The sequence below is a fragment of the Canis lupus genome, chromosome 7 (genome assembly GCF_003254725.2).
Source record: "Canis lupus dingo isolate Sandy chromosome 7, ASM325472v2, whole genome shotgun sequence".
Classification (NCBI taxonomy): domain Eukaryota; kingdom Metazoa; phylum Chordata; class Mammalia; order Carnivora; family Canidae; genus Canis; species Canis lupus.
Window position 1 is genome coordinate 9,703,898 of NC_064249.1, and position 19,159 is coordinate 9,723,056.

Genomic DNA, 19,159 nt, shown 5'->3' on the forward strand with positions numbered 1-19,159 from the left:
CCTGGGGTCACTTGAGAGCCACCTGTCAGCCTCCCTCACCCAGCCCTAACCTATGGGTCTGAGCACACAGATCTGGAAAGGCCCCTGGGCCCTGACCATGCCAGCTCCGCTCCCGCTCCTCCTTGGTCATGCAGACCTCGTGGGTCAAGCCATGGACTATGACTGTCTGCCCGTCCTGACGGGGAAACTAGATGGTCTGGGGCCAAAACTAACCTTGCGGCGTCTCGGGGAGGGGAGGGTGATGATGGCCAAGAGCGAGAGCCCCGGAGGCAAAACTCATGCCTAGCTGTGCCTCTTCCCAGCTGTCCTCCTGGGCTTTGGCTTCCCGGATCAAGGGTGATGCTCTTGATGCCTCTTTCTCAGGGGCTGCTGAGACGCTTGGCGTGAAATCCTAGGAACAGGACGTTTCACCAAAGCCAGCCCAGGTGCCTCTCAGCCATGGCCGCTGCAGAGGCTGCAGAGGCTGCAGAGGCTGCAGAGGCTGCGGAGGCTACAGAGGCTGCAGATGCTGTGGAGGCTGCAGAGGCTGCAGAGGCTGCGGAGGCTGTAGAGACTATAGAGGCTGCAGAGGTTGTAGAGGCTATAGAGGCTGTAGAGGCTGCAGAGGCTGTAGAGACTATAGAGGCTGCAGAGGTTGTAGAGGCTATAGAGGCTGTAGAGGCTGCAGAGGCTGTAGAGACTATAGAGGCTGCAGAGGCTGTAGAGGCTATAGAGGCTGTAGAGGCTGCAGAGGCTGTAGAGACTATAGAGGCTGCAGAGGCTGTAGAGGCTATAGAGGCTGTAGAGACTGCAGAGGCTGTAGAGACTATAGAGGCTGTAGAGGCTGCAGAGGCTGTAGAGACTATAGAGGCTGCGGAGGCTGCAGAGGCTGCAGAGGCTGCAGGACGTCTGGTCCAGCGGAGCCGCGGCGCCACCTTGTGGCTGCTGTGTCGCTGCCGAATCCAAGACCCTTTCTTCCAAGGCCTAGGAGCAGGCGGCCTGGAGAAAGCTCACTGCTTAAATACCAAAGTCTGTAACGCTGAGCCCGCAGTTGGTGTCCAGCAGAGCCTCTTCGAAGGGTCCTAGAGATGCTGGGGACACCTCCTTTGGGAGGACGCCCCTCCCCCCCCCATTGAGACCCCCATCCAATGGGCTATCCTGGCCCAAACGCTGGGAGGTGAGCAGGAAGCAAGGTTTTACCAGAGGGGATGCACAGCAGGGTCACACAGTCTGTGCTTAATTTCCAAGTGCCGCGTCTGTCTTCCAGTTCGGGCCCTATTGGGATTCCCCTCCATTCCCAGGTGAACTGGGCTTCCCCTGCCCTACCGGTGCCTCCTCCCCTTCTCCCCCTGCCTCACTCAACACTCGCCCTTCCTCTTCTCCCCCAGCCCCTACCTATTCTCCCCCAGCCCCTACCTACCGTCAGCCTCCTCCTTACCTACCCCTGAAGGCTACCTCTCCTACAATTGCACCCCAATTCCCTCTGCTCCCCATTTCCACCTAACTCTGCTCCTTAAACACTAGCACACCCTGCATGGGCTCGTTTGCTCCCTGTTTTGCCCCGTTCCAATGGAATCTCCACCAGGGCAGGGATGTCAGGATTTCTGCATGACCCTGTCCTCGGCACCTGACCCTGTGCCTGGCTCACAGTAGGTGCCCAAGTGTTTGTTGCTTGGATGAAGGAGGAACGAAAATGAAGGTGGAGTCTGAGGTGGGGAAAACTCATCACTGATTTAAAAATGAAAAGAAAGATCTTAAAAAGGGACTTGGTACCTGGGTGGCTCAGCGGTCCAGTGTGTTTTCAGCTCAGGGCATGATCCCGGGGTCCTGGGATCCAGTCCCGCATCGGGCTCTCCATGGGGAGCCTGCTTCTCCCTCTGTGTCCCTCATGAATAAATATATAAAGTCTTAAAAAAAAAAAAAAAGAAAAGAAAAATGTTTTCCTAAGGTATGAAGGGAGTTTCCTAAAGAAAGGGCTGGTCTCCTGTGTAACCATGGCAGACACCCAGGCCTCACACATAGGACTCCGCTCTCCAAGGGCTAGGCACCTGGCATTTAAAGCTCTGTGCTTGCAGCCTTGAAATTCTTTTTTTTTTTTTTTTCTTAGCCTTGAAATTCTTAATAATTGGATCTCTGTGTGTTTTTGTAAGTCAAGTCTGATGGGACAATGGCACAAAAACAGGGGCCTAGGCCACAGTTCATGCAAGGTCCTGCCTCCCACCACCAGGTCCTCCATCCCTCGGTGTACCTGGCTGTCTCCAGCTTTCCCTCCCTGCCCGGGCCCCAGGACCACTGCCACCCTCTGCTCCCAGAAGGGGCCTCCTGTGCCGCCGGGGCGAGGGAGAGGTAGGATTGGGGGCCTGTGGCCTGAGACAGCTGCCCCCCAATGCCCTTCTCCCCTCCTGAGCCAGCAGCCCCATGGCGTGGCCAGTGGACGACCAGCTGGAGGCCTTATCTTGACAGGAGCGATCCAGGAACCCTTATCCAGCACAAAGAAAATCCCAGCTTGGAGATAAAAGTACGGATCCTTAGGTGTGATCTACCTTAGGTTGCGGCAGTAGGCCTGAGGGGCAGATGCCAGGCTGGACTGCTCCAGCCTGACAGTATGTAGGTCTGGAGGCTGGAGGGACGAGGAAGTGGGCAGGCACCAGTCAGGGGTCCCCAGATGCCAGGCACAGGGATCTGTGTGCCTCTCTTATGCTCAGCTTGAGGCACCCTCCCGGATGAGCCACTAAATGTAGACTTAAGGTCCGTGATTCTACACAAGTGCTAAATGTGCTATTTGCATTTAAAACTGCCATGGTGAAAAAAAATAAAAATAATAAATAAAACTGCCATGGTACAATATAAAAGAGGAACACTAAAGTTCATGCTAATAATTTGAAATTTTTTTCCTTACTTAGAACATTAAATAGCAAACCACACAATAAGCAGAGATCTTGGAAGAAAGGACGAGGCTTTTCAAGTACTTTTAATGGTACTTGTTTTCTGCTTTTAAAACAAAGAGCCCTACATTTTTGTTTTCCACTAGGCCCTGTGAATTATATTCAACATTTATATCAAAGTGGTCCTAATACCCACCATTTGCTTCAATGTGGATGGAACTGGAGGGTATTATGCTGAGTGAAGTAAGTCAGTCGGAGAAGGACAAACATTATATGTTCTCATTCATTTGGGGAATATAAATAATAGTGAAAGGGAATAGAGGGGAAGGGAGAAGAAATGGGTAGGAAATATCAGAAAGGGAGGCAGAACATAAAGACTCCTAACTCTGGGAAACGAACTAGGGGTGGTGGAAGGGGAGGAGGGCGGGGGGGTGGGGGTGAATGGGTGATGGGCACTGAGGGGGGCACTTGATGGGATGAGCACTGGGTGTTATTCTGTATGTTGGTAAATTGAACACCAATAAAAAATAAATTTATTTTAAAAAAAAACAAAAACAAAAACAAAAACAAAAACAAAAAACAAAGTGGTCCTGTTAGGATTAATCTGTTGGGTATACCCTTCAGGGTGTGGAAATCAGTTTGTTTCGATAATATCATTTGTTTTTAATGGAACTACATTATAACTGTGTAATAAACCAGCAATAAAATAGCGAATAAAGGAGGCGTTTCTTCCCATTTGTTATTAACCCTTCACAATTCGGTCTTATTTCATTAAGCCGAAAAGATTAGCATTCCCAGGAAAACATCACACGCAACACGTGACGGACACGGCAACCCCTGCTAATTCATACCAGAAGTCAGACACATTAAAAAAAAAGAATCCCTCAAAACTACAGTAAGTTTCCTTCAAGGGTGGGGTATGTTCCAACAAGTTTTAGCCTAGATCAGATTTCTCAGGATGGCACTATTAAAAAAACAAGAGTGGCACTGTAAGACATTTCGGGGTGGACACAGTCCTGTGCGTGGTGGGCTATTCAGCAGCGCCCCTGGCCCCTGCCCACTAGATGCAAGTAGCACCCTCCCCGCCGGCATTACAATTGCTGTCTCCAGAGATTCCAAAATGTCCCCTGGGATGCAAAGTGGCCCCTAGTTAAGGACCACTGGCTTAGACAGGTTGATGAGATGGAGAGTGAAATACCATCACAGCTCTCATGAGCACCAGACTGCTATTCTCTATGAACCACAGACACCGACACCCTCACCGAAGTGACCAACAAATGCAGGAGACGATAAACACAGGAAAACTAAAGAATATTTATTTAGTGAGAAACAGGGGGTAAATGACAGCCAGCTCAGACTCTTAAATAGAATAAAAAGGGAAGAATATAGACATCACAGTGATGGATTTCACGCAAGGTGACAGATTTCCACTGCAGACCAGAGGGCTATTTCTAAGCAGGATGTCACAGTATTAGTGGCCAATTTGCATCCCATCAGGTTTTCTAAGCTCAAGAACATTTAAAACCTTAAATCTAGGCACAACAATTATAAGAACACCACTCAGTCGTTTCAACTAAGTGCTACATTTTTTCCCCTAACATTATTTCCGCCGCCCCCCGCCCCCCAACATTTAGAAGGTAATGTTTCATGTTCCAGTAGTAATCACACGCAGGATTCAGAAAGCCCAACCAACCACGAAAATGTCATTCTTTCTATAAAGAAAGAAAAATTAAAGGTGTGGATATTTGGTATAAGTGTTGCAGAAGAACAACCAAAGCAATCCCAAAATATCTCACTTGCTATACAAAAAGGCATGGCTCATGGAACCAAGTATGGTGAAGCTACAGCAGTTGAATATCAATCTTTAAAGGGTAGGTGATATACTGTACACAGCTCTGTGACTCTCTGCTAGGCTAGCGCATGCCCAGAATCTGTCTGCTTTTCAGCTGGTAATTTTTTTCGATATCTGACAAGGCTTGAGCGCGGAGCTGAGCAGCGTGAAGCCTTTTCTTCAGGTCTTTGCACTTGGATTTGGAGGTGAGCAGACTCTCAGAATTCTTACTCCTCATGACGTTCTCTTTGCTTTCCCCACTGAAATGAACTTTCTTCTTAATTATCGAGGATGGAAGGTCAAAAAGTTCTTGAGAAAGAGAAAGAGAAAGAGTTTTAAGTTCAACTCCTCCATACTTACCCGACTCCTCAAAAACACGTAATCTTTCAGTTCACATTAGTAATCTGGGGGTATAGGGGTACCTGTGTTATTTTCTCTGGGACAGGAGGCTAGGGGCATGATGCTGGCCAGGAGCAATCCATCTTTTAACCCACAGCACTGAAAAAAATCAGTCCTGGAATAGGCCAAGGGTCGTATTCTCTTAGCAATCAACTCTTCTTTAAAGGTTAAGTTCATTGGTGATTATGGGCCACAATGTAAAACTTCTGGAAATCTGCGTGACTTATCTGTGTTCTTGAAAACAATTGCTATTCTACCTAGAGCGTGTTACTTCCACAACAGTAAGGAAGCACAAGCTCTTTTTTACAGAGAGCACCTATAGTCTTGGTTAAATATTCAAGAACACTTATTTCACTGCAGCTTAATGGACCAGAAACTTGTTTTAGAAAGAACCTAAGCAAATTCGGCATGGAAAAGGTAATTCAAGTTAATGGTGTAGTGAAAAATGTTTTTTACGTGAAGAAAAATGTCCATGAAGTGGCTACACTATTAGCTACTGACAGAACCATCCGGGAGTTGGGGACGTGCAGTTTTGAATTCCAGAAACTTTTTATTTTTCCTTTGTGTTCATTTAAAGGAAATATGTTCCAATATTTACTGAGCTCATTGTACGTGCCACTGTGGACCAAACAAAGGTCCCATTCTAGTAGGAGGAGCCAGACCAGAAACAAGTAAATGAGTACACATGCGGGAGTATCTGAGGTATATTGGGGGGAAATAACACTGAGAAAGGGAGACTAGGTGGTGTTTGCAGGGCTGAAAGCTGCATAAGGGGACTTTTGAGCAGAGACTTTATGCAAGTGAAGAAGTGAGAAGTCACGTACGTACGTGGCTCTCAGGAGGAGATGCTCTAGGCCAAGAAAATGGAAAGGCCCTGGGGTAGGGGCAGGCTACACAGAGAAACTGCCTTCCAGTTGTCTTGGGACTTCCTATATCATACATTGGTCCTGTTCCTGCTACAAAGCAAACTTGACTACTTTTAGACCTTAACTCTACTCTTTTTGAAGATAACCACCTTTACCATCACAAATACCTCTGTATTTATACACTGACTATGTAAATTGTAAATCTTACAAATGGGGTGGTTTTATAAAAAAGAAGGGTTTAGAAAAAGAATTACTATTTTACTAAGTAGAAAATGAGTTTAACATTTCATTAAATAGATTAGGAGCATTTACAAAGATGCTGCTGCTTCCTGTGATGATTTTGATATATTATACTTTCCTCTGATCTGAATTGTATAGCCCGAGGGCGGGGAGAGGATATTTCCAACTGTCCTAGGTGCACAAGGGCACCCACTCACCCCTGCTTTGTTGCTTATGATTGACATGCTCAGAGCAGGTGCCATAAAATATCTCCTGGCCCTGGGGGATACTGGATTCCTGGTGCTCATTTTAAGTGTTTGTCATGATTCCCATCGACACAGATCCCTATACCTATTTTTTTTTTTTTTAAAGATTTTATTTATTCATGAGAGACACAGAGAGAGAGAGAGGCAGAGACAGAGGCAGAGGGAGAAGCAGGCTCCATGCAGGGAGCCTGACATGGGACTTGATCCTGGGTCTCCAGGATCATGCCCTGGGCTTTAAGGCAGAGCTAAACCGCTGAGCCACCCGGGCTGCCCCCTATACCTATTTATATATCCTATATTGAAACACATCATCCTGCTCCAGCTCTTTTCAGCCTTTGTTCAAAGACTCTCAGGGCAAGATGTAAATAAGCCCATTCCCTGGAGGAGACCTAGCAGGACCTAGCAGGACCTAGCAGGACCTAGCAGGACCTAGCAGGACCTTTGATGATTCTGGACAACGGGTTTGATGAGTGAAACTCACCCAGATCAAAACTTCTCCTTGCTCTACCACAGTGATCATAATTTCAGCCTATTTTGTGTTTATGGGTGGCAGAAGGAGAAGATACTGTCTCAATTTATTCCAGATGGAAATGACAGCAGCCTTCACAAATGCTGCCCTACACAGTAGACCGCCCAAGTTTCACTGGAAAATTCACTCAATTTTTTTTTTAAACTGTCACTATTTGCCAAAGACGTGATACTCTTTTTTTTTTTTTTTTTTTTTTTTTTTTAGATTTTATTTATTTATTAGAGACACAGAGAGAGAGAGAGAGAGGCAGACACAGGCAGAGGGAGAAGCAGGCTCCATGCAGGGAGCCCGATGTGGGACTCAATCCCGGAACTCTGGGATCATGCCCTGGGCAGAAGGCAGTGCTAAACTGCTGAGCCACCCAGGCTGCCCAGACACTCAATTTTTAGAACCCAGAGAAACACTGTAAAAAATAAGTTGTGTCACAAAGAAATTTAGAGAAAAGAGGTTTAACACATCACATTTTCGATAAGCTTAAAGAGTCGATTAGGTTGGATGTGGGCATTCGGTGAAATGGAGAAGGCCCGTTAGAGCTGGCTCACTGGTTTATGCGCCCACCACGTCTCGGAGAGCAGAGCGAGGGCACAAGGCACACAAAGACAGGGCCCTGGGAAGGCTGACTGTCCACAAATGACACTCCGAGTAACGAGGATACACAGAGTGTTTGTAGATATCAACCAACCGAATTTTGATAAATACATGTTTCAGTTTGAAGGGGTCTTAGCAAAGATCCAAAAGTGATGCCTTATTCTACGGTCAGTTTATCACACCTCTTAAGTCGTACTTTCTATAAAGGAGATGGCACTTACTACTCTTGCTCCTGTGGCAAGAATAAAATGCTGGGATTTCTGCTTGAAAATGGAGAGAAATGTAAAGTTTTGATAATGAAGCCAGAGGAAAATCTGAAATGCACATTTTTAAAAAGGGCCTAGGGCAGCCCGGGTGGCTCAGAGGTTTAGCGATGCCTTCAGTCCAGGGCTTGATCCTGAGGACCCGGGATCAAGTCCCACGTCGGGCTCCCTGCATGGAGCCTGCTTCTCCCTCTGCCAGTGTCTCTGCCTCTCTCTCTCTCTCTCTCTCTCTCTCTCACTCACTCTGTGTCTCTCATGAATAAATAAATTAAATCTTTAAATAAAAAAATAAATAAATAAAAACTTAAAAAGGCCTAACTTTTAAAAACAAGTATCAAAAACTAAATAGGTAGTTCAATGTGGTAAATAAAATTGAAGACGAACCCATTAGGACTCATTGCCTCGGGTCTATGAACCCATTAAGTAAATCACTACTATCAAAGAATCATTATTTCCATTGAAATGCATATATTTCATTAACTCCATCTTAAAACGCTAGACTTGGGAGACTTAGGGCTACCAGGGCCCCATGGCAGCAACAGAGATGCCACTTCATCTATGGCGGCAGCTTCTGTCTACGGAGCTGATTCTCATACCTGGATCACTTGCCAGACACAGGAACTTCTGCTCCTTCAGCAGGCTGTAATTCTTCAACAGATTTTCTGCCCTAGCCAGCTTGTCCTCTGCCAGTCTCTCACGAACACAAAGCTCTCGTTCCTTCTCTTTAAAAAAGGCAGGGAAAAAAAAATAAAAAGGCAAGGGATAAGAAAGATGTCAACAAGGGGCTACAGGTATAAGACCTTTCACATCTGGTAATCTTTCCACCTTTCCTAATCACGAAGACCAGCACGCCTCACTGGTACCGTGAAAGTTTTCTTACCATAAACCCTGGTCAACCTATTGTGTTAGGTTTTAATCCAGCACTTCAGTATGTGGCGTATTGTCTTAGGTTTTCTCATAAGGACTGGTTTAAGCACAAACACAAAGTTAGCGTCAACCTTTGGTCATGCTGTCTGAGTGGAACCCATTTGGGAAAATAAACAACTAAAGCCATCTCTGCTTTCCACTGAAAACAGGCAACAGTCCATTTTCCGGGCATGACCTGACCTCACAGAGCAAACGCTCCTTCTGGGTGAGTGACAGCACCCAAATGGAGGGGAAAAAAAACCACAGCTAGGTTAGGAGGTACTTCTTTAGATAAGTAACAAAGGTCATTTTTAAATTCATGGCTCAGAATTCAGAAAGTTCAGGTTTCAGTTACTATATGAAACTACAGAACACTGGGGTAAGTTTTAATAAAAGGGTTGCTTGTTTTACAAATTATTTTGACAGAAGCATCCAGAAAAGATTTCTGGGTAAGCATAGGTTATCCTTCTGCAGAAAGCCTATCTCACAGCACACTATGCAACCACCATCAGGAAGTAATAAACAGTCATGAATGCATCGGATGCTTTCTAAGTTCATTTAAACAGAAACATGCCTATAGTCCACATTGTGCATGAAGCTACAGAAGCAAAATCAGGTGAGCCACGGGGATGGCAGGAGATGGTTGTAACTCTCTTTCTTTCTCTCTTCCCTTAATGTTTTTTTTTTTTTTTTTTAAAGATTTTATTTATTTATTTGAGAGAGAGAGAGAGAGCAAGCGAGAACATCTGTGGGGAGAGGCAGAGGGAAAAGTAGGCTCCCGGGGGAGCCCAATGCAGGACTTGATCCCAGGACCCTGGGATCATGACCTGAACCGAAGGCAGATGCTCAGCCACTGAGCCACCCAGGTGCCCCTAACGCTATCTTTTTGTAGTGGAGGAAACTGAGGCCCAGAGAGGGTCATCTCTTGACCAAGGTCACATAGCTTATAAGCAGTAAAACTGAGATTTAAAAAAAAATAGTGCTCTGTGCTACATGAAGCTGCCTCTTCTTCACCTACCTGTACACAAGGCTCCCACAGGGACGGCGCAGGCCACTTCCCCAGTGTGATGTCCAAGACCTGGACCACCTAGTATTTCTTCACATCTGCTGAGGGGGCCTCAATCTGTCCTATCATGGCTTCTCTTCCACTGGACCATCACTCTTTACTGTAGTGCTCCTGCTCTTGCTACCCTGCATCATGCAAAAACCTGGGTAGCGGCTCATGCTTTAGTAGGGTAGACAGACTTTCAACATCAAGAACTAATTAGTATCTAATCAGTTAATACTCATCAGAGTGTTGATGGGCCTAAAACACCTGGTGCCCACATACTCTACTGAGTTGCCTGAACATATTGAATTCTGCATGCTACAATATTTTACACCTGCACTGTGCTGGATCAGCCATTTCAGAAAATGAAAGTGATGGTTTTTATTATGGAAGGCAGCCAATGCTAAAACCCTCTTTTACAATGGAAAAAAAAATTTAGGGTATAAACATATTAAGGAAGGGAAAGAAAAAGAGGCTCCGCAGTAAAGTATAACGGCTACTGCATTAGGGACATCACAGCTAGTAACAACAGTAAGAGCGACCAATCTCAGAAAAAGAGGCTCTATATGAAGGTGGCCAGCATGCTTCATATACTATTTTACAACCCATATTCTGGTTTCTCAAGCATTTATAGTATGTTCCAGCAGAACATACGAATATCAAATATTCCATTCCAATAGTTTTCATGCACATCAAAAAAAAAAAAAAAAAAAGATTTCATGCACATCAAAAGAACCTCCATAGCTCTCCCGTGTTTTGCCCCCACTTGGACTTACGCTCCAGCCTTTCTTCACGAGCTTTGAGGGCTCGCTCTCTCTCCTGTAGCTGCAGTTCCTTTAGTTTCAGCTCTCCCAAGACAGGGCTGGAATCCTGCAACTTCTCTGGTTCTAATCGCCGCCCTCTCCTCTCGGGATTTCTTCTTTGCTCTTCTGCAACCAAGTTTGCTATCAAGGGATTGTCAAGAATTTCTTCCACAGAAGGTCGGTGGTAATCCTGGGGGAAAGAAATGCTCAGTGTTATAATCAGATTTCATAACACAATGCTCGTCCTAACAGAGCAGGTACACTAAAAAACGGCATACATTTCCAAGACAAAAGAAAGGCCTCCTTTATGGATGGGTCTTAATTCAACACCTGGAAAGGTTAAGTTCACTGGTGGCTTTAACCCATGAGGTTCTGGGACCACAGTAATGTAGATGTTCACTTAACCTCCGTTCCCCCTTAACCTTTCTAAAAAAGTTTAATCCCTGAGCTGGTGGTTGGTAGCACTGCTCAGGTCTGTTTTAGGGAAAGTACTCTAATACTACTTTACTACTACTTTAAGCAAAATCCTCTCTCATTGACCTTCAGTCCTGTCAGGTCACCATTATCCTTCTTTGTAATTCTACAGCATTTCAACCTGACCCTAGGACATCTCTATCCCCATCCCACGGCCAGATTTTTTTTCCACCTCATCTTTATTTATTTCCCCTGGATTTTTTTTTTTTTTTTTTTTTTTTTTAAGCCAGCCCTCCCTTGCCCCATCTCTGATCTCTCAACTGGAGCAAGAGGCAGGGTAATGAAGTCTTATTTGTGACTCCTTCCCTTACCACCTGCCATGCTGAGGTAAGCAAAGGGAACTGCGGATTTGGAGGTTTTCTGCAATCTTGCTTTGCTATCAACCATCTGTTAGTATGGCAGAGAGAGAGAGGAGACCTAAAGAGAGCACAGAACGTAGGCTAGCAAGAACACACAATTTGCCAAATTTACATGTTTTCACTTGCATTAACAGAGTAGATTTACCTAAGGAAATATAGCTAGTGCTTCTTCAGTCTTATTGCTCCAAGAGAGAAAATATACTCCACGATGTAATTGAGAGATAGACACAGACAATATAATCTTACACTCTTTACCTTTAAATTTAACATCCTTGTAATAATATCATTCAATTCATCAGAGTAACGGTATGGAATTCGCCTGAATTTGCCTTCTCTAATCTTCCCTGCTAGTTCTTTCTGGTTGAAAGCTGTAAATGGAGGCCTGAGGGAGAAATGTTTTTAATGTAAAAATGAAAATATAGAATAGGAACCAAATCAAAAGCATAGTTTAAGCTCCAGTTTGTATTTATGCCTCTTCTGGGATTGTCTTCCACAGCTAAGTAGCCCAATCTTGGCATTAGACATTTAGAGTTATGTAATGTTTGTTAGGGGAGGCTAACCTGTGCATTGTAGTACATTTTGCAGCATTGCTGGCCTGTCTAATCATGAGATGCCAGTAGCTATCTCTAGCTGTGACATCCAAAAATGTCTCCAGACATTGTTAAATGTCCCTTAGAGGGTAAGATTGTTTCCCACTCCAGGGCTGAGAACTGCTGCTCTACAGAAGAGTTTAGAAGGAAAAGAATGGGAACACTTTCTTGTTCTCCAGACCCCCAGACCTCTCCCCTAGATTTTCGTTTCATGTCTTCCATAGGCCTGACCTCTGTGCTCTCCCCCTGAGCTAAGTATCAGTCTAGCAAGGGATGAATCTAACCAGGTTAAAAGTGTGAACCAGCCTCAGGGGTTACATTATTAATTTGCAAATAATTTTTTAATCTGTATGAGTCTTTCAGATTTGAATATGCCTGGATGCTCAAAAAGTTGAACCCAGTGAAAGGTGACAAGCCTCTATGACTGTATAAACTTCAGACCAGAAATCTGTCTTCATCATACTTACATTAATGCACACAATTCATACAGCAAACAACCTAGTGACCAGATATCCGATTTTTCATTGTAGGACATCCGATTCATTTGTTCCTAAAGGGGGTAATCAGGGTAAAAATGTAGGAGGAATCAAAAGTTTATCTTGTTTTAAAACTTACAAAATGACCCGAGACAAAAGTGGAATCTCTTTAAGTTTGGTAATACTGACTCAGAGGAAAAAAAAAAAAAAGGAAAACATTTTATATTACATTTTATATCTGTAACAAAAATATCAAATACAAAAGGCTCATTCAGCTTATGTCAATCTTGTATCATAATAACAAAAGATGGCACTTTGTATTTTATCTTCAAATTTATAATGGAAAAAAGGTAATCATTCTAATATATTTTGTCCCATATAATTCATGCACCTTTTTTTCTTGCATAAATGTTATTGTGTTACAATAGATCAGGTGCTGATAATTCAAACCTCTACCCACAAGGCATTCATAATCTAAAAATCCCAGTTTAAAAGAGCTTGAGGGAAAAAAGAACCAAAGAAATTTCAGAATAACTAAAACATTTATCTAGCCTACATTTAAGTGGATATAGACATAAATGGCTATCCATTTTAATGACATTATCCATTTATATATTTTTCCCTTAGTCCACAGTATAAGTCACAGTATGAATTATTCTCATTTTCTAGTTTAATCATTTGCGTTTCTCCCACACGTACAGTAATAGTCTACCATTGTTCTTATTCTCAACAAAGGGCACTGAAGCAAGTACCAAAGCCTTCAGAAAGCTTCTTGGTGTTTTAATCTCCCAACAGGTGAGTCTGATACCACTTCCTGACAATCAATGCCTTAGGGAAGACAGAACTGATCTAATTACAAGAGCAGGAGGGAAAAGGAACAAAAGAATTACACAGGTTTCAAATTTTCCAAGAACCACTTCTGGATAATTTTCCTTTATGTTTAAGGCTTTCTATTTGGAATCTGATCCAGTGAGAAAAATGGCTTGGTTCTGACAGTGTCTAAGCTTAGTCAAAAACAAAACTGTTAATTTACAAAGTTTTATACTATAGTCAGATTGGGGAAAATAACTAAAAAAGATTTGGAAAATCCTGGAAATGTTTGTGAATTGCTTTAAAAAAATGAATAAATCTCCATCTGTATCTGCTCAGATTTCATATACAACACATTGGTGATAGCATACTGCTTCAAGCTTATCAAGAGCCATTAGGTAGTATCTAGAGAGTCATAAACAGTTCATATTCTTTGACCTAGCAATTTCATTCTGAGAGCTACAGGCCAAGAAATAACCAAAAAGGAAGACAGAACAATTCACACAAAGGTATGCAGAGCCTGGCTCCTTAGAAGCGTAAGAAATTTTGGAAACAAAATATCCAGGAACAGAGGGAAAGGATACATAATGTGAGTGGGCTGCAGCTCCCTGCAGGAAAAAGCAACAAAAAAAGAGCAAGTACAAGAAGCTAACACTGTAAAAACGTTATCTGGAGTGAATCTCCACCAAGAAGAATCATCTAGAGAGTGTGTTAAAAGGCAGAGTCCAAAATGAAAAGTGGAAGGGGGATGGGGGTGAAAGCAGAGTACAAGAACTGGTCCAGAGATCCAGACTCACTGGATTTGGGTTTGGGGTCCAGGACTCTGCATTTTAAACAAACACTCCAAAGAAGTCCAAGCTGAAGTACAGGACCCACGGCACTTTGGGAGATGTTGCTCTTGAGGCCAGAGACAAAACCTATTTCATCTTTGTAATCCTGGCACTTGGCACAGGACAGTCATTCAATAAAAGCTTCTCTTTAGGGATGCCTGGGTAGCTCAGTTGGGTAACTGTCCGACTCTTTTGCTTTTGGCTCAGGTCATGATCTCAGGGTCTGGGGATCCAGCCCCGAGTTGAGATCCACACTCAGCGGGGAGTCTGCTTGAGATTCTCTCCCTCACCCTCTGCTTCTCCCTCCACTCTTGCTCATGCTCTCTCTCAAATATATAAATAAATCTTAAAAAAAAAAAAGCTTCACTTTAATTGCTGATATAGAGGAATTTAATAGTCTGGTGGTTCATTTGAAAAAAATACAAATTTAAAATGAACGTTATAGGGATCCCTGGGTGGCGCAGTGGTTTGGCGCCTGCCTTTGGGCCCAGGGCGCGATCCTGGAGACCCGGGATCGAATCCCACATCGGGTTCCCGGTGCATGGAGCCTGCTTCTCCCTCTGCCTGTGTCTCTGCCTCTCTCTCTCTCTCTGTGACTATCATAAATAAATAAAAATTTAAAAATAAATAAATAGATAAATAAATAAAATGAACGTTATAATTCTTGGCTATTGTGTATTACTAAGCAAACAAGTAAACAAAACCTCAATTTCCCTGCATTTGAATGCTTAGCATTAGGATGTTTAAAAAGTATTTAAATTCTGAAGTACTTACAGGAGACATGTAATAGGGTGTGCCAACAAATGTTTTTGCAAAACTTGTATCATGGTTTAATATCCTCGCTAGCCCAAAGTCCCCAAGCTTAACGTTTTGCTTGCCATCCAGGAAAACGTTGGCTGGTTTCAGATCACGATGCAGCACAGTATGACCACCATCGCTTCGTCTGTGACATTCCTTTAGGGCCAGAGTCAGCTGAGTCATCACTCGAAGAACAAACTCTTCCTCTAAATATTGTCTGAAACCAAAGCAGTTATACAGCATATAACTTATGAACAAAGCCATTTAAAAAATGGGATAACGTGAAGTCTCTAGTTTTCAGAATGTACAAATAGGGAAATAAACTCTTATTTTCAATATGAGATATGGGTGTTGATTCACCAGAGATTTTCTAAAGTGCTGTCAACCCATCAAACAAATACAAGAAGTCTTTCCCATTACTAAGTACTTCATCCCCAATCCTAAAACAGGATGCTTAACAAAAAAGAAAACTTGGCCCGTTTTTAGCTTAAGTTTAAAAGACGAATTTACCTTTCCTTTGTTCCCTTTGTAATTAGACTAGCCAGGTCCCCTCCTTCACAATATTCCATTACAATGTACAGTGTTGTGTTGGTTCGGTCAATAATTCGATCATAGTAACGGACAATGTTTGGATGCTTCAGTTCACGGAGCAAATTCACTTCAGAAACAAGCATCTGTTTCTCGGCTTCTGTCATGGAGCCATAGTCAAGTTCTTTCCAAACTAATACCTGAAGTAAGAATTTCCAAGGTATGAATGAACTCATTATACTCAAAGAACGAACATTCTAAAATTTAAAAAAAAATTTTTTTTAAGATTTTATTTATTTATTCATGGGAGACAGAGAGAGAGGCAGAGACACAGGCAGAGGGAGAAGCAGGCAGGGAGCCTGATGCGGGGCTGGATCTCAGGACCCTGGGATCACGCTCTGAGCCAAAGGCAGATGCTCAACCACTGAGCCATCCAGGTGCCCCTAAAATTTAAAAATTTTAAAAGTCACTTCTTTATTAAATAGATCACATATTTGTTATCATTTAGTTTACTTCAATAAACTTAAGAACCCCTGCATTTATTTCTGTAACTTTGCCCTCAATTTCAAGCAGTAAATGATGCAATGGGAGACAGGGGCATGAGGCACATATTCGGCCTCCCCCCAAACCGCTGCCTTCAGGTGCTTTGTGGTAGAAAAGTTACTTTCGGGAAAGTTACTTTCGTCAAAGCTGGAGCAGAGGTAATAGGGACACCTGGGTGGCTCAGTGGTTGAGCATCTGCCTTTCACTCAGGGTGTGATCCCGGAGTCCTGGGATCGAGTCCCACATCAGGCTCCCCGCAGAGAGCCTGCTTCTCCCTCTGCCTGTGTCTCTGCTTCTGTGTGTGTCTCTCACGAATAAATAAGTAAAATATTAAAAAAAAAAAGAGGTAATCAAAGCCCCTCATCATTCCAACCGGGCCCACTTTTCCAGGGTGAGAGACCTTGGGAAGAAAGATCCCTCCAGCCCCAGACAGGCAGGCAGTTTCCTCTCCATTGTTTCTTCCCGTATTAAGATCTACCTGCACACCCTGGGAAAGAAGAATCCAATAATCCGAAGAACGGGTATTTTTAAACGAGCTCTGACTGCAAGACAAAAAGCTCCAGGTCCCGGTGGTCCCTGCCTCTTTCCTATGTCCGAGGGGGCCGCTCTATTCTGGAAAGAGCTCAACACTCGAGCTACCTACCTGTCACTAATGGGAGGCCCTTAGCAAGTCAAAGCAGGAAAAAGGAGGGAAGGGGGAAAAAAATACAGATAGGAAGATCTCAAAAGATGCAGGCTGGATCCCCAGCCCCGGAGCAAGCCCGGACAGACGCAGACCTGGAAGGCGGGCCTCTCGCTCCCCCGCCAGCCACCCCAGGGGCCGAGGGCGCTCGCCGCGGGCGGGAGAAAGCGCTGCAGCGGCGGAGACAGGGAGGCGGCCCGCGCTCACCTTGCCGTCGCTCTTCCTCCGGATCTTCTGGCAGCGGCCGTAGGAGCCCGTGCCAATGGTGTGCAGCACCTCGTAGTCCTCCGCCCGCGTCGGCATGGCCCGGCCGCCGCAGGCCTCCCGCAGGTCGCTCCGCCGGCTCCGAGACCGCTCCGGGCCACCGCGCAGCCGCTCGGGTCTCCAGCCCGGTTTAACCGACGCGGGCCCCGGCCTGGCAGCCTATTGGCCCGCGGGGAGGCCGCCTCGCCTCTCTGATTGGCTAAGAGAACACAACACCCTAAGCATCCTGGGAAAGGTGTGTTGCTAGGCAACCGCGTCGGCGTCCGCGTCCGCTTCCCCGCTTCGCGCCCCCGGAGGGAGAAAGGGGCGGAGCTAGGCCGCAGGGAGGCGGGGGGATTGGAAGCGGGTGTAGGCGGGTCTCCGCAACTCGGGAACCTCCCGCCCAGGCCTCCTGGGTGCCCGAAGTCCTGAGACCTCCCCTCGGGCTTCTTTGCACGCTGCCGCCCCCTCCCCCCCAACCAAAGGGCTGCCTGCTGACCTCGGCACCCTGACCCCTGCACTACCCACTCTCGTCTACACAGCGCGCCCTCCTCTTAGGTTCCTGAACCCCCGAGCCTGGGAGGCGTCGCACTGAAGTCGTGGCGGAAGCCGAGTGCGGAGATGCGGGGCTGCACCGTGCACAACCTCGCCGACCCGTGCCCGAACCGGGGCACGCCCGGCGGGGACTGCGCAGAGCGCTGTACCTGTGCCGTCTTGCTTGCTCCTCGACGCCAGCCTGTAATGCAGGAATTAGTATTCTTGCCCAGGACGAAGCCGAAGCGCAGAAAAGTTAGATTGCTCGCTTTAGGTCCAACGGCCAGGAAGAGAAGAATCTGTTTGCAAACAGTGGATCCTCCTAGAAAGGATTTAAAGCTTACGCATGACTTTTGGGTGCAATCATCATAGAGTATATATATATGAATATATATAAGAATATATATATATAAAGATTTTATTTTTTTATTCATGATAGATACAGAGAGAGAGGCAGAGACACAGGCAGAGGGAGAAGCAGGCCCCATGCAGGAAGCCCGACGTAGGACTCGATCCCGGGACTCCAGGATCACATCCTGGGCCGAAGGCGGCGCTAAACCACTGAGCCACCCAGAGATCAGGAGAGACTATATTTTTGAACACTAAACGTACAGTCCTGTTTAACATGCACAGGATGTGTGCAAAACCGCAGTGTAGAATATGCAAGTCCTTGATATTTTGGAATACCCAGGAGAATATGGTGGCTCTAAGGCAGAGATAGTCTTTTATCTTTTAGACTCCTACAAAATTTTTTTTATTAGAGAAGACTACCACATAGGTTATCTGGGGTGCCAAACATAATTAATTGGCAGTGCTTCATAAGATATAGCCTCTTCGGGTGCCCAGCTCAGGTAATCAGATGGAGCAGTCCCATTTTTACCTGGGAGAAGGGGCCAGCCCTGGATGGAGGAAAAGTCCATTACCAGGAGACTAATCATTTGGCAGTACATAAATAGGTCAATTTTCTTTAAATATCTGTTCAGCATGGAGTTGAGAGGAACTGGATTTTCTATTAATAAGAATTACAAACCTCTTTACATTAAAAATAAGGAATTTCTTACATGCACTGAATATATAATTGGAATTGCCAGCCGGGAGAATTTTTAAAGTAACATGCAAGGACACGGTCTTACCTCAAGGGAATAGGGCCAATTTAGGTTTCAAAAGTTATGTAAGAAGCCACAAGTGTCTGAGTTAATTAGCATTGTATTTTTTTTTTTAATTTTAGACCTGTTAAAGATTGACACATATGGGGCTCTTTGGCTGTCCTGCCCTAAATCCAATCCTGCACCTTCTCTCTGGCCACCCACTGGCTCTCATGCTTTGTCCCAATTCCCCAAACCTGGCACACTTTCTCATTTCTCACCACCACCACCACCACTGCCACCATCACCTTTGTACCCCTTATTTCGTTTGCCTGGAATACTATCCTCCCTACTCCCCTAACCACTCCCTCACCCCCCATGTCTGTCCAGAGGACACAACTTGTCTTACAATATTCGGTGCCAACTTTCTATCCTGTACCCTAGGAAGCTTCTTCTAGCATGCTAAAACAAGCAGTTTTTCCATCTACACCGGTGTTCACAGACCACCTTGTACATAAACCAACACTTACCTTGTTATTTATCATTATTTGTTGACATGGGTCTGACAGTAGCTCAGCTCCAAGCTCCTGGCAGCCAAGAGAAGTCCTGTGAAAGGAGGCATGCA

General features: G+C 45.0%; 1 protein-coding gene across 1 annotated transcript; it reads right to left on the minus strand.

The window, feature by feature from the left end:
- Positions 1-4,158: 4,158 nt before the first annotated feature.
- NEK2 (NIMA related kinase 2) lies at positions 4,159-17,073 on the minus strand. The gene is made up of 8 exons (XM_025429852.3): positions 16,880-17,073; positions 15,430-15,647; positions 14,896-15,136; positions 12,473-12,555; positions 11,671-11,797; positions 10,556-10,772; positions 8,422-8,547; positions 4,159-5,004 (listed from the first exon to the last, which is right to left on the minus strand). Exons 1-8 carry the CDS (start codon positions 16,973-16,975, stop codon positions 4,778-4,780), a joined length of 1,335 nt encoding a protein of 444 aa, XP_025285637.1. The 5' UTR covers positions 16,976-17,073; the 3' UTR covers positions 4,159-4,777.
- Positions 17,074-19,159: the final 2,086 nt, after the last annotated feature.